The sequence below is a fragment of the Lipotes vexillifer genome, unplaced genomic scaffold (assembly GCF_000442215.2).
Source record: "Lipotes vexillifer unplaced genomic scaffold, Lipotes_vexillifer_v1.1 scaffold342, whole genome shotgun sequence".
Classification (NCBI taxonomy): domain Eukaryota; kingdom Metazoa; phylum Chordata; class Mammalia; order Artiodactyla; family Lipotidae; genus Lipotes; species Lipotes vexillifer.
The window spans coordinates 258,694-274,042 of record NW_006786802.1 but is presented as its reverse complement, the minus strand read 5'-3'; the positions used below and the strand labels follow the sequence as shown (position 1 = coordinate 274,042).

Sequence of the window (15,349 nt, the reverse complement as noted above, 5' to 3'; positions counted from 1 at the left end):
GTGGTGCAGGCCACCGCTCTTCTCTAGTTTCGAAACTTTTTCATCACTCCAGAATAGTACCTCATACTCATTAAAGTAAATCACTACCCATTCCTCCCTCCCCATGTTACCTGGCAGTCACTAATCTGCTTTCTGTCTCTATGGGTTTGCCTATTCTGGACAGTTCATGTGAAGGAAATCATATAATATGTGACTTTTTTGTGACTGGCTTCTTTTACTGAGCATAGAGTTTTCAAAGTCATCCAAGTTGTAGCATGTATCAGTACTTCATTTCTTTTTATGGCTGAATTTAAATTTTTTTAAATAATAAACAATTTGTTTATCCATTCTTCCATTGATGGACATTTGGGTTATTTCCACTTTTTAGCTATTGCAAATAATGCTGCTATAAACATTTGTGAACGGGTATCCGTTTGAGTACCTGATTTTCTTTTAGGTATATACTTAAGAGTGGAATTGCTGAGTCACAGGGTAATTCTATGTTTAACTTCTTGAAGAACCACCAGACTTAGCCACAGCAGCTGCACCATTTTATATCCCATCAACAGTGTACGAGGGTTCCAATTTTTCACATCCTCACCAATACGTATTTCTGTTTTTCTTATGATAGCCAACCTAGTTGGTAGGAAGTGGTGTTTCATTATGGTGGATTTTTTATTTTATTTTTTTAAATTAATTAATTTATTTTTGACTGCATTGGGTCTTCATTGCTGCACGTGGGCTTTCTCTAGTTACGGCGAGTGGGGGCTTCTCTTCGTTGTGGTGCGTGGGCTTCTCATTGCAGTGGCTCCTCTTGTTGTGGAGCACGGGCTCTAGACGCGCAAGCTTCCGTAGTTGTGGCTCACGGGCTTTGTTGTTCTGCGGCATGTGGGATCTTCCTGGGCTAGGGCTCGAACCCGTGTCCCATGCATTGGCAGGTGGATTCTTAACCACTGTGCCACCAGGGAAGCCCTATGGTGGGTTTTTTAAAATGATAATTCTCAAATGTTATGCTTTTATTGTGGTAAAAAAAATACATACATAACATAAAATACATAACATAAAATTTAGCTTTTAACCATTTTTTTTAACCATTTTTAAGTGTGCAGTTCAGTGGCGTTAAGTACATTCACATTGTTGTGCAACCTTCACCACCATCCATTTCCAGAACTTTTTCATCTTCTGAAACTGAAACTCTGTACACATATAACACTAACTCCTCAATCTCCCCTTCTCCCCAGCCCTTGGCAGCTACATTCTATTTTCTGTCTCTATGAATTTGACTGCTCTCACACAGTAGCACATTGTACAATATTTGTCCTTTTATGTCTGGCTATTTCACTTAGTATAATGTCTTCAGGGTCCATCAATGTTGTAGCATGTGTCAGAATTTCATTCCTTTCTAAAGCTGAAAAATATTCCATTGTGTGTATATATCACATTTTGTTTATCCATTCCTCTGTTAATGGACACTTGGGTGGTTTCTACCTTATGGCTATTGTGAATAATACTGCTGTGAACGTGGGTGTACAAATTTCTTTTCAAGACCCTGCTTTCAATTCTTTTGGGTATATACCCAGAGGTGGAATTGCTGAATCATATGGTAATTCTATGTTTAATTTTTTGAGGAACCATCATACGGTTTTCCATAGCGAGTACACCATTTTACATTTTACACTAGATAATAGCCATCCTGAGGTGTAAAATGGTTTCTCATTGTGGTTTTGATTTGCATTTCTTTAATGATCAGTAATGCTGATCATTTTTTCACATGCTTTTTGTCCTTTTGTGTATCATCGTTGGAGAATATCTATTCAAACCAAATGATCCTATTTTAATTGGGTTATCTTTCTGTTGATGAGTTGTAAGAGTTCTTTATGTATTCTGGATACTAAACCCTTATCAGATGTATGATTTGCAAATATTTTCTCCCATTCTGTAATGTCCTTTCACTTTTTTCTTGGTAATGTCCTCTGATGCACACATGTTTTAAATTTTTAATGAAATCCGGTTTACCTCTTCTTTCTTTGGTAGGTCATACTTGCAGTGTCAAATCTAAATCCATTGCCGAATCTGGGGTCATGATACTTTTTTTCTAATAGTTTTATGGTGTTAGCTCTTACATTTAGATCATTGATCCATTTTGAGTTAAATTTTATACATGAATTGAGGGTAAGGGTCCAACTTCATTATTTTGCTTGTGGCTGTCCCAGTAGCATCTGTTGAAGAATCTATTTTTTTCCCCATTGAATGGTCTTGGCATCCTTGGCAAAATCATTTGGCCATAGACATTTGAGTTTATTTCTGGACTCTCAATTCTGTTCCATTGGTCTATATGTCTATCTTTATTCCAGTACTATGCTGTTTTGATTACTGTAGCTTTGTAGTAAGTTGAAATTGGGAAATGGTGCATCTTCCAACTTTTTCTTTTTTTATATTGTTTTGGTTATTTGGGGCTCTTTGCAATTCTGTATGAATTTGAGGAGCCGCTTTTCCATTTCTGCAGAAAAGGCCATTGAAATTGAATAGGGATTGCATTGAAACTGTAGATTACTTTGGGGGAAGATTGCTATCTTAACAATATTGTTTTCCAGTTCATGAACGTGGGATTCCTTTCCTTTTATGTAGGTCTTCTTTAATTTCTTTCAGCAATCTTTTATAGTTTATAGTGTCAAGTCTTTCATCTCCTTGGTTACATTTATTCCTAGGCATTTTATTCTTTTGGATACTACTGTACATGGAATTGTTTTCTTAATTTCTATTTTGGATTGTTCCTTGCTGGTGTATAGAAACATAACTGATTTTTCATGTTGCTTTTTTTTTTTTTTTTGTGGTACGCAGGCCTCTCACTGTTGTGGCCTCTCCTGTTGTGGAGCACAGGCTCTTGATGCGCAGGCTCAGCGGCCATGACTCACGGGCCCAGCTGCTCCGCGGCATGTGGGATCTTCCCGGACCGGGGCACGAACCTGTGTCCCCTGCATTGGCAGGCGGACTGTTAGCCACATAGTTTTTTGTGTGTGTGTGTATTGTTTAGGGTTTGTGTTGCTTAGGAATTTGTCCGTTTTATCTATATTATCTAATTTGTTGGAGTACAATTATTTCTAGTATTCTGTTATAATCCTTTAAATTTCTGTAAGGTTGGTAGTAGTAGTCACACTTTCATTTCTGATTTTAGTTATTTATATCTTCTCTCTTTTCTTAGTCTAGCTAAAATTTGTCAGTTTAGCTTTGATGTTTTCAAAGAACCAACTTTTGGTTTCATTGATTTGCTCTGTTGTTTTTCTATTCTCTATTTCATTTATTGCTGCTTGAATCTTTATTATTTGCTTCCTTCTGCTGGCTTTGGGTTTCATTTGCTCTTTTTCTAGTTCCATAAGTTATAAAGTTAGGTTGTTGTTTTGAAATCTTTTTTCTTTTTAGGCGTTTTTAGCTATAAATTTGCCTCTGAGCATTGCTTTTGCTGTATCTCATAAGTCTTGGTATGTTTTGCTTTTGCTTCTGTTTTCTTTTGTCTCAAAATATTTTCTAACTGCCCAAGTGATTTTCTCTTGACCTAGTGGTTTTTTAAGAGTTAGGATTTAATTTTTAAAATACCTGTCTGTCTGGGGTTGAGTGAGCAAACAATTGTTAGGATCTCTTCTTGGTTTGCTTTACTTTATAGCTTTGGTTAATAGATTGGGGCAGGATTTTATGATAATAATCTATGACAGATTCATTTGCCATAAAGCTAAATGTCTAGATTTCAGCAGATTATAGCTAGATAATTTGTTGCTGTAGGAGATGTGTTTGCAAGATTTCAGAGTCCAGTAAATATTTAATTACATTGAGTGTCATACTTAGAGAAGAAAGAATCCTTCAATAGAATATTATAGATATATAGAAATACAGCTGTTTTCTCTGAAGTTTGGTTTCTTTAGCTGTGGAAGTTTGGCTTTTTTTTTTCCCCCCCAAGGAAGGCAACTATATCTGACCAATTGTACTCACTTGGAGTTTTTAGGCTATTGTACATAATGTGGGAAGTTTTTGCAGAGTATGAAGTAAAATTAGATTTGCTTATGAAAAGTGTGTCACAGGTAGCATTATTGGAAGGCAAAGATTTTACACATTTTGGTAGTCTCCCACAAGGTTGATTTTACTAGAGGTGTGATATAAGGGTGTTCATGATGGGGAAATGAACTTTAAAAAAAATAATCATTTATTTGGCTAATAGTTACATGATCACAAACAGAAATTACAGGTACTTTATTGTTTCAAAATGTGATAGAGTTGAATGTACACATTCATTATTTTGGAACATTACTGTCATACATTCTTCCAGCAGAGAGGTAGTAAGAAGTAGCTTCATCTTGGCCTCTGGGAAAGTTTTGGTACTTAAGTACCATTTGGTTGCTAGAGACGCTGAGGATCATCACGTTTCGGTGAGGTTCTCCTGTGTAACCTGTGTGCACATGTTCCCAGACACTAAAAAGAAAAGGCACAGAGGAAGTGAGCATTTTTATTCAGTGCCTCGTTGAACTCTTAGAAGAAATATAATATATTATTATGGAACGGAAGGCCCCTTGAAATCTTAGGAGAAGGATAAGTATTATTATAAGTTGGGAAGGGACCTTGGAGATCACTTCATCCAACCTTCTCATTTTTTTTTTTAGTATACTTCCTTTAATGGGCAGCACAAGTATTTATTGAAAGACTACCTTAAATAGGGCATCATCATCTCCTGAAAAAGGGCACAAGAAGCTTGTCAGCCTGGTTGGGAAAGCAGGATACAGATATAAGAGGGTTAAAGAAGTTGGGATTATGGACGTAAGCTTGTAGGCACGCTGGGTGAAGGCAGAAGTAAGGCTCTGGGCTGGGGGGTGATGCTTGATGAAAAGTGGATGGGAGGTCTTAGCAAGTAAGAGGCGAGCTGGAAGGAGAGGAGCTTTAGTTGGAGAGTGAGATCTTTGAAGTCGTGATTTTGAAGAGAAGGCCAAGGTTAGTGGAGGCTAAAGTGGAGTGAGAGAACAGATCATTGGAATAGAGGATTCAAAGACATGAGAGGCAACGGTGTTGGATGGTTCAGCCACATGGATCTTAAGTTAGTCAAATAGAGCTGGAGAGGAGGATGGTGAGCCAGGTGACGAAGTCTTACTGAAGAAGGGTCATGCCCAGGAGCTTGGTGATGACCACGTATGTTAACAAATTAACGTTCAGAGCAGGATACACCAGAAGTACATTAGAGTGAAGCAGGGCAAAGAGGTAACGTCAGCAAGTGTTTCTTAACGTTTAAATCTTGCTAATGGTAAATAGAAAGTAAAATTGCAACTCATTGATACATTCAGAGTACTTCTGGTGAAGTCTCACAAAATGTGCTAAGGATATCTTATTTTGGACTTTTTGGTAGCTCCTGTCTTCGTTCCTGGCTAGAACAAGACACCTCCTGCCCAACATGCAGAATGTCTCTTAATATTGCCGACAATAATCGTGTCAGGGAAGAGCATCAAGGAGAGAATTTGGATGAGAATTTGGTTCCTGTAGCAGCAGCTGAAGGCAGACCTCGCTTAAACCAACACAATCACTTCTTCCACTTTGATGGTTAGTTGGTTTCAACCTCTAAAACCATCCGCCAGGGGTTTTCTCCCCTTAGGGGATGATGTTTTAATTATAACTTGCCCTGTATGGGCGAGTTCAACGTTATATTTCAGTTTTAATTGAAAATGTTCGGTAAGTATAGACAGCACAGAGGGGTTATTCTGTGCCAGGCATTTTGCTAGATTCTGTGTGAATTGGGGGGACGGGGGGTGCGACGAGGTGAAAGTAGTTACAATTGAATCAACCGTGACTGCAAGGAGCATGCTGAATCAGCTTAGTAGTTAAACTGCTGCTAGTAATTTATTGAATCCGTGTGATACTTAAGCATATAATGAAGGGTCATTTAGCAGCCTTTCCAGTGGGTACCAGAAGGAGAATCAGAACTAGAACCCTGTTTCTTTGCCTATAAAATATGAATGTTCCATCTTCCAGAATATTGAAAGGAGTTGTAATAAAACCACACTTAAAATTCTAAGGTCATGGGCACCGTGTCAGGGGCTGGTTGATCATCCTTTAGTTCACATTACATCAGGCTGTTGTTGATTTTCATCAATTCCAATCCCATTAAGTTCTGTGGGTTCATATTTCCTACTCTACAGTAGGTGTCCCTGGACTATTTGTTTAAGAGGAGTGCTCTTCAGGTCTCTGATTTGAGTTTCTAAGGGTAGAGCACGGTGGGAGTGGCAACACATTGAAATCCCTGATAGGAAGGACCGAAGGAGTATAGTGGAGTCTCTGGGAGGAGGGGATGATGGCTGCTTGGCTGGCTGGGCAGGGATGCTGGGCAGGTGTAGAGGGGCTGCTTTGTGGCTGCTGATTACGGCCTCTACCACGTAAGACTTCTGAAATAGACTAGCAGATCTTGGACATGGGTCCTGGCTATGTAAGCTATTACTTTATGAATTATTACTGAAAACTTAGTCAAAATAGATAAAGGTAACTTTATTTCTCCCTAGTAAGTACATGAAATAAGTACCCAGCTTTTTATTGGGTACAGTCTATCCAGGCAGGATCTTTGAGATGGCCATTGAACTTGTTTTACATTCCAGGCCTCAGTGTTTCTTTGTGAAGGAAAGGGAAATCCTCCTTAAATGTGTGCTTGTTAATGGAGTTGTTTTACTGCTGACACCTGGTGGTGGTCTATCTTAGGAGCCCCTTTCCTTAGTGAAATGGCAGAAGCAGCAGACTTCTTGGTACAATTAGTCCGCAAACCTGTGTTATAGAACTCTTTGAAAAGAATTTCGAATCAGAAAACTAAAGTCTTTAAACCAGATTATTAAGTAAAAAATACTTCATGAAAATGATGTCTCCAAGCGCGTAGTATTTGTGTGTAGCGTGAAAGAGAGGGGCAAATTCTCATCTACTGTAGTAGCTTTAGAGCCCTGAAAACCTTCCTTATAGTGTAGCCTGAGAGAGGGATTGAGTTTGTGTGGATCCAGGGCCACTGGAAAGCAGGAAAGCCCAGTGGTGAAGTGTTCTGGAACCTGACTGTCTGGCTTTAAGTCCTGGCCACCATAATTAAATGCTGTGATCTTGGGCAAGTTACCTCAGTTCCGAGTGCCTTGGAGAACCAACAAGAGCACTAGAGTCAAATCTCTGAGAAGAGTAAAATGGGAATAATAATAATAATAAACCCATGTGGGGTTTTAGTAGGGATTGAATGAGCTAATCCACAGGGGACACTTGGTCAGAAGACCTGGTGTAAAGTAAGCCCTCAGTGAGTACCAGCTGGTACCATAGAGTGGCCGACTGCAGAGTAACTGACAGGGGAAAGAGGTCTCTAAGACTTGTGCTGGCTTCTTGTTTGTTTTAGGGTCCCGGATTGCGAGTTGGCTGCCAAGTTTTTCAGTCGAAGTGATGCACACCACCAACATTCTAGGAATTACTCAGGCAAGCAACTCCCAGCTTAATGCAATGGTAAGGACCGCTCACTGCTTTTAAAAGGTGATTAATAATCGGGAGGGAAGGTAAAGCTGGAGAACGTGTGCAGTGTGCATGACTCAGTTGGTCTCACTCTGCTCTGGCAGAACAGCGGAATTTAAAAAAAAATGGCAGGATTTTCAGGAGCATCTTATTCACTGGGATGACTTCAATCCCTGCACTTTAAAATTTGAAACTGGTTTGGAAACCAGCTTTCATTTTACTTGTGTGGCAGATAATGTAACCTTTTCTGAGCACTACTGAGTTCACTCTCATGATCTAGGCTAGTGTTGGGACACCTCTTGATTTTCACCATAAATATTTGGGGAGTTATTGGCTGGAGTGAATGATGTGACTTTTATTAAAAATTGTCGTAGGCCTACTGAGTGTGTTATTTTAACCCCCTCTCCCCCCTTCCCAAAGTAAATAAATGAGTATACCTTCACATACACACTTATACATACATACATCCTGTGGATATACATATATAAGTATAAATATATACACATACACCCCTTGAGATATTCAAGCATGCTCTTGGTTCAAGGATATTGTCCACATATTTCAAGATTCTTCGTATTTTTCTAAAGCTTTGTCATATGGTGTGTATTTTTATTTTACAGTGTTGGAGAAACATGGTTCACCATTTTTGAAATGTAGTGTTCATTGTGATGATAAATGCAGGAGTCTTAAAAATGCAACCTGTGTTAGTCCAACAAATGTGTACTGAAAGCCTGTTCCCGAGACGGGCACTGTGCAGTGTCAACAAATTGCGTAGCACCTGTAGTGTCAACAAGGTGGACAGGAGCCCTACTCTTAAGAAGTGTGAATTCTACATGGGGTGGGGGGGAGGAGGCTGATTATAAACACCAACAGATAAGATCATTGCCGATGGGGATGAGGACTCTGCAGGCAGTAGGGCAGGTGATGTGGTGGAGGGGTGGGTAAAGGCTGTTCCAGAGGAGACATTCAGAGAAGTCTCAAGAGGTGATATTTAAGCTGAGACATGAAGGCTGAGAAGAGAAGGAGACAGATCGGGGGAAAGAGGCAGTGGAAACAGTAGGTGCAAAGGCCATGAGGTGAGAATGTTCTGAAAACAGAGAGGTGATTGTGGTTGGAGCCTGTGAGTCAGAACCAAGATTGTGACATAAATTGAGGTTGCAGAGCCCGGTCATGCAGGGATTTGTAGGCCACAGTCCAGTTTAGATACTGTAATGAAAGTATGAGGCAGCCATTCAGGGCTTTTTTTTTCCCTCCCCCAGGGAACTGACCAGGACAGTTAACAGAATAATTTACTTCTGAGAGAATGAATTTTAGAGGGGCAAAAATGGAACCAGTGAGACCAGTTAGGAGACTGTTGCAGTAGTTCAGGCTTGGACCAGGGCATTGGAAATAAAGATGAAAAGAAGTGGTGGATTTCAGATGCCTTTCGAAGATGAACTGATGGACTTGACAGTGCTTTGATTTGGATGTGGGGTAGTGGGGTGAGGGGAGTGCTGGTTTTCAGTCAGGCAGCTGAGCAGTGGTATCATGTATGAGATGGGCAGGACGGGAGGAGGAACAGATGAAGGACAGGGACTCAGCCTTCTGTTTGGCTGGGGAAGTTGGGGTGTCTATGAGACATCCAAGTAGAGATGTCATGTAGACAGTTCTGGACCTCAGGAAAGAGATCCAGCTGGAGAGAGACATTTGGGAGCTTTAGTCTGTAGGGGACTGGGTCTCTTCGAGGGAAAGAAGGTAGCTCAGAAGGAGAAGAGGGCTCAGGACTGAGGTCTGGCTGAATGGGAGGAGCCATGGCAGCGATTGAGAAGGAAGGAAACCAGGAGAAGCGTCAAGTCAACCATGTGGGAATTCTTAGAAGATGAGGTCAGAGACGTGCATGTTGGGTTTGGCACAGTGGAGATGGTTAATCATCTGGAGAGGAGCAAGCAGTTTCCATTGCTTGAGGTGCTGAGTACTAGATTGTTGGGTTGGAAAGTGAGTGGGAGCTGAAGACACCCAGTAGCTGGCAGTGTGTTATAAGAGGGAGTGGAGAAGTAAGGAGGTGGCTTGATAGGGGTGTGCCGTTAGAGGAATTTTTGTTAATTTTTTTTTAAAGATTTTTGGAGCAGGCCATTTATCCACAAATTTCAAAACTTGTAGAGAGTATCCAGAGAAGTCTTTTCCTCCGTCTGCCCAGACACCCTCCTCTCTTGCGGTAACAACTTCAATTAGTTTCTTCTGTGTTGCGTTTTTCCAGAATGTTTATATACACATATAAGCAAATGCTAAGTATGTATTCTTTTTCTTTTCCCCACGGGTCTTCTTTTTTCTATTTTTTAAAGTGTGATAAAATACATGTACCACAAAATTTATGATCTTAATTTTTAAGTGTACAGTTCAGTGGTATTAAGTATACATATTCTTGTGCAACTATCAGCCACAATCCATCTCCAGAACTCTTTTCATCGTGCAAAACTGAAGCTCTATACCCAGTAAACAGTAACTCCCCATTCCCTCCTCCCTAGCCCCTGGCAGCCACCATTCTCCTTTCTTTCTCTGGATTTGACTACTTTAGGTACCTCATATAAGCAGAATCATACGGTATTTATCTTTTTGTGACTGGCTTATTTTACTGGACTTAATGTCCTCAGGGTTCAACTATGTTGTAGCATGTGTCAGAATTTCCTTCCTTCTTAAGGCTGGATAATATCCCATTGTATGAATAAACCACATTTTGCTTATCCGTTTATCTGTCGGTGGACACTTGGGTTGCTTCCATGTTTTAGCTATCATGAGTAATGACACTATGAACATGGGTGTACAAATACCTCTTGGAGACCCTGCTTTCAGTTCTTTTGAGTACCCAAGAGTCTTAAAAAGATTCTAAAACATGCTTGGTGTGCGAATAGGAATGATCACTGGAGGGGGAGAGATTGATGGTACAGAACAAACAGAAAAGTTAACTGAAGGCAAAGACCTGAGGTGGAGGGTGGGCTTGGGAGCCGGAGCCAGGAGAGGGGCATTCTCACCTTTGTTGGGAGGCAGGATGGACATAGCTACAGGCGTGTTGTTTTGAGATATGGTTTAAAAAGAAGGCATGGCTCATGATAACCATTTGGGTAGAAGCAGCCTAAGTGTCCATCAGAGATGAATAGATTATGAAAATGCTCTGTCCACACAGTGGAATATTATTCAGCCTGAAAAAGAAGAACTTTGAGGATACTATGCTAAGTGAAATAAGCTAGTCACAAAAAGACAAATACTGCGTGATTCCACTTACATGGGCCATCTAAATTACTCAGACTCTTAGAAAGCAGAATGGTGGTTGCCAGGGGCTGGGGGAGGGGGAGGGGGAGTGACTGTGAATGAGGACGGGTTTTCTTTTTGGGGGGATGAAAATGTCCTGGTACTCAACAGTGGTGACTTTTGCACAACATTGTGAATGTACTAAATGCCATTGAACTGTACACTTTAAAATGGTTAAAATGGTGAATTGTGTGCCCCTCCCCCCCAGAAAGGGAAAAGAGCCTTGAATTGTGAGAGAGAAAAGGATTGAACTGGAAGATTAGGAGGGGCACTGGGAGAGGATTGGGGCGTGAAGGAAAAGCCCACCAACATGGGTGAATTTTGGAGGAAGAGAGAGGAAGGTGGCGAGGAGGGAGGGATTTTAGGCAGTGTAGCTGTGGGTGGGAAGATCTGTAAAGAGTAGGTCAACTGATGTTTTGGAGGCAAATTCATGTTTGGGTTGGATATGACCAATTGATGAGATGGTTATAAGACTGGCCCCCCAGGGACTTCCTTCGTGGTCCAGCAGTTAAGACCCTGCACTCCCAATGCAGGGGGCCAGGGTCTGATCCCTGGTCAGGAAACTAGAACTCGCATTGCAACTAAGAGTCCATGTGCCGCAACTAAAAGATCCCAAATGTCAAACTAAAACCTGGCTCAGCCAAATAAATAGATGAATATTAAAAACAACAACAACAACAAAAAGACTGGCCCCCAGGCAGCCCAGCTTTACTTGGGTTATCCATTCTCTGTGGCCCATTCATGCTGTGTTTACCACAATCCTCGATGGAAACACTCAGTCCCCACCCTGTGGGATGGGGGTTCAGGCCAATTTTTATTGAATTTTAAAGGACAATGTAGGGAATTCCCTGGTGGTCCAGTGGTTAGGACTCAACGCTTTCACTGCCGGGGCCCAGGTTCAATCCCTGCTTGGGGAATTAAGATCCTGCAAGCCACTTGGTGCAGCAGAAAAAAACAAACAAACAAAAAAAAACCAGACAATTTAATGTCCAGGGGCTGGGACTTCCCTGGTGGTCCAGTGGCTAAGACTCCACGCTCCCAATGCAGGGGGCCCAGGTTCGATCCCTGGTCAGGGAGCTAGATCCCACATGCCACAACTAAGAGCCTACATGCTGCAACTAAGAGTTCGCATGCTGCAACTAAAAGATCCTGCATGCCAGCAACTAAAGATCCCACCTGCTTCAATGAAGATCCCACACGTGGCAACAAAGATCCCACATGCTGCAACTAAGACCTGACGCAGCCAAATAAATAAATAAATATATTTTTTAAATGTCCAGGGGCTGACATCCAAGTAGCTGCATTGTCTGTACTTCTAAGCCTTTTCTCTGGTGTTGGTCAAATGCAAACGAGTAAAAGATACAAAATACGCATACCTGTAGATGCATTCCAGGAATTGGCTTCATAATCATAAACATAGACTTTTCGATTCACTACTAACAGCAATACTGAACCAGCAAAATGGGCTGATGTTACTTCTGGTATGCCAACCTAAGAGTAATGACATATATGATATCAGTATGTACATCTCTTCGGACATCGATTCAGAAAGCAGTACTTCTAGACACGCATCCATGGAACATTCATTCCAGCAAGAGTTCTTTGGGTCCTAGATATTGGGATCTATGTATCTTGGGGATTAGCTGAAAGCAAAATTGGGAGGTCAAAATTGGTGTTTGGTGCCCTCGGATAGCTAAATTTGCTCCATTTCCTTCTGGGGGAGTGGGGGGGTCGCTCTTCAGTGGGTGTAGAGTTTCGGTTTTGCAAGATGAAAGCGTTCTGGAGACCTGTTGCACAGCAGTGTGTGTATAGTTAACATTGCTGTACGCTTAAAAATGGTTAAGATGGGCAATTTTACATTATATGATTTTGACCATTAAAAAAAAAAAAAGGCCTGGCTTCCCGCGGGCTTCTGCTTTCTCAGTGAAGCACTCAGCCAGGTCATCAGCAGAGAGTGAGAGTGACGTTGTGAGGGCAGATGGACTGGGAGTGCGCAGCCCTGCGTGGCCGATGACTGGCTCGGGTCAGGCCCTGCGTCGGTACTTCAGGATCGGGCAGCTGTTGAAGCTTTTCAGGTGGATCACCTCACCTGCCCCCTTAAAAAAATCAGAATTCATGGACGTGTAACCCTCCCAGGAATGAGAATTACCTTCTTGGAGTTGGTGTGTTTAGAATTCTCAGGCAGGCCCTGGTGTTCTTCCTCCCGTTGCATGGTGGATTGTATAGCCTATTTTTAGCACAACTAATTTACTGTCACAATACTTTTTTTTTTTTTTTTTTTTTTTTCTCTCACTGTTGTGTCCTCTCCCATTGCGGAGCACAGGCTCCGGACACGCAGGCTCAGCGGCCATGGCTCACGGGCCCAGCCACTCCGCGGCATGTGGGATCTTCCCGGACTGGGGCACGAACCCGTGTCCCCTGCACCGGCAGGCGGACTCTCAACCACTGCGCCACCAGGGAAGCCCTGTCACAATACATTTTTTATAAAAGTCTAATATATAACTTGCTGGATTTTCTGGAAGAAAAGCTTTGGCCCAGTGAACTGAATCTTGGACTTATTTTATTTGGGAAATGAGAAGGGACCTTTTTAAGAAGAGAGGAGAATGTTATCTGATTATTGAGGTTGTTTTGGACTCTTGCCCAGTTAGCTTTGACCTGACCTGGGTTTTTAAAAATGATCAACTCACCTTCATAGAAACAATGAGGGGATCCCAGGTCCGTGGAGCTCCGGGTCCTACACACTTGTCTTGTCCTCCCTGCCCCAACGATGACCCAAAGCGAAGCTTTGCACAGGTTTCACCCCAGTCTTTTCTCTCTAGGCCTGACACTGGGACACGTTCCTCTTTTTCTACATGACAACATATTCCTTGGGAGCCACTATCCCAACAGTAGACTTCATTGTGCCCCCAAAGCAATTATATGTTTCCTTGTTGTTTTTTCTTTTGATCATTGGGACTTTTCCACAAATAAAACCTTGAACATAAGCATTTTTAAAATAAATATACACGTATGAGAAAAAAGTCTGGAGCTGCTCAGGTGAACGTACTGGTGGTGGTGTGCCGAGATCTCTGCCTGCTCCCCTCTGTACACACGCCCACCCTAGAGCCCTGATGGCCTCTGAGGCGTTTCTAGAGTACAGTTTGAAAACTGCGGCTCCAGAGCAACATTAGCAATTACATTTATTTTTTTATTTTTTACTTTTATTTATTGATTTAATTTATTTGGCTGCATCGGGTCTTAGTTGCAGCATGCAGGATCTTCGCTGCGGCGCATGGCCTTCTCTAGTTGTGGCATGTGGGCTGCAGAGCACACCAACTCAGTAGCTGCAGCACGCAGGCTCTCTGGTTGTGGCACGACTAGGGATCGAGCCTGCGTGGCCTGCAGTGGAAGGCAGATTCTTAGCCACTGGATCACCAGGGAAGTCCCAGCAATTACATTTTTTGCAGTCTTTTTTTTTTTTTAATTTGAAGTAAAATTTATATACAATAAATTCACCTTTTTTAATATCCATCTCTGAGTTTTGTCAAACTCGTTCAGTCATGTGACCATCACAATAATCAAAATATAGAACAGTTCCTTTCCGCCTCCCCCCAGATTCCATTATGCCCCTTTGTAATCACTTCCTCTCCCACACCCAGCCTGTAGCAACCACTTATCAGTTTTCTGTCTCTGTAATTTTGCTTATTCTAGAATGTCATATAAATGGAATCATAGGGTACATAGCCTTTTGAGTTGAGCTTCTTTCACTTAATGCATTTGAATTTCACCCATGTAGTGTGTATCAGAAGTTTGTTCCTTTTACGAATTAAATCTTTAAGCAGAACACGTTTATATACCTGAATTTTACTGAGCTTTAAAATGAATGCTTTTTAAAACTAGAATATTCTAGTTCAGCCTGTCTCGGGCTTCAGTGGATTTCTGGGCATTTTTTATTTGAAATTGATGTTGTCCCCAAGTTTTCTGTTTGGCATTCTGGAAAAATACTAAAAAACCCTGCAGTTTGACGGTGATCTGTGGCATAGAGGTGGTCCCTTACTTGTGTTTTCAAGGCAGGTCACCAAGTTCAGTGCCCAGAGGCTGCCTTACCCCATGACCTCAGTGAGTAACTGTTGAGAGTGAACATTTCATGGCTTCTTTGTTTGTATTCCTATAGGCTCATCAGATTCAAGAGATGTTTCCCCAGGTTCCATACCACCTAGTACTGCAGGACCTCCAGCTGACACGTTCAGTCGAAATAACAACAGACAACATTTTAGAAGGACGGATTCAAGTACCTTTTCCCACACAGGTAAACTGAGGTTTCAGACACGACAAATGAACTCTGTCATCACAAAGGTTTAATCTTCTAGATTAACTTTCTAGTTACTTAACAGCTGAATATCATTTATGATTTGATGAAGGGTTTCTGTGAATTCCCTAACTTTCCAGATTATGACTGAGAACAGACCCATCCAAGAGGGTTGGATTAAGACAAGGACAAAACTATTTGCCTAATTTTTTGTGCAGATATACACCCCAAACCAGCTTGCCCTTGCCAGTCCAGGAGGTCCTAGCATCGGTTCCTTTTGGACAAGGATTGGCACTCTTTCCC

General features: G+C 41.6%; 1 protein-coding gene across 1 annotated transcript in view; it reads left to right on the top strand.

The window, feature by feature from the left end:
* AMFR (autocrine motility factor receptor) overlaps positions 1 to 15,349 on the top strand; it is a 42,264-nt gene that overhangs the window by 20,788 nt on the left and 6,127 nt on the right. The window contains exons 9-11 of the mRNA XM_007459439.1: positions 5,363 to 5,553; positions 7,364 to 7,467; positions 14,912 to 15,046. Of these exons, the coding sequence (XP_007459501.1) occupies positions 5,363 to 5,553; positions 7,364 to 7,467; positions 14,912 to 15,046 (430 nt within the window). The remainder of the gene's footprint in view (positions 1 to 5,362; positions 5,554 to 7,363; positions 7,468 to 14,911; positions 15,047 to 15,349) is intronic.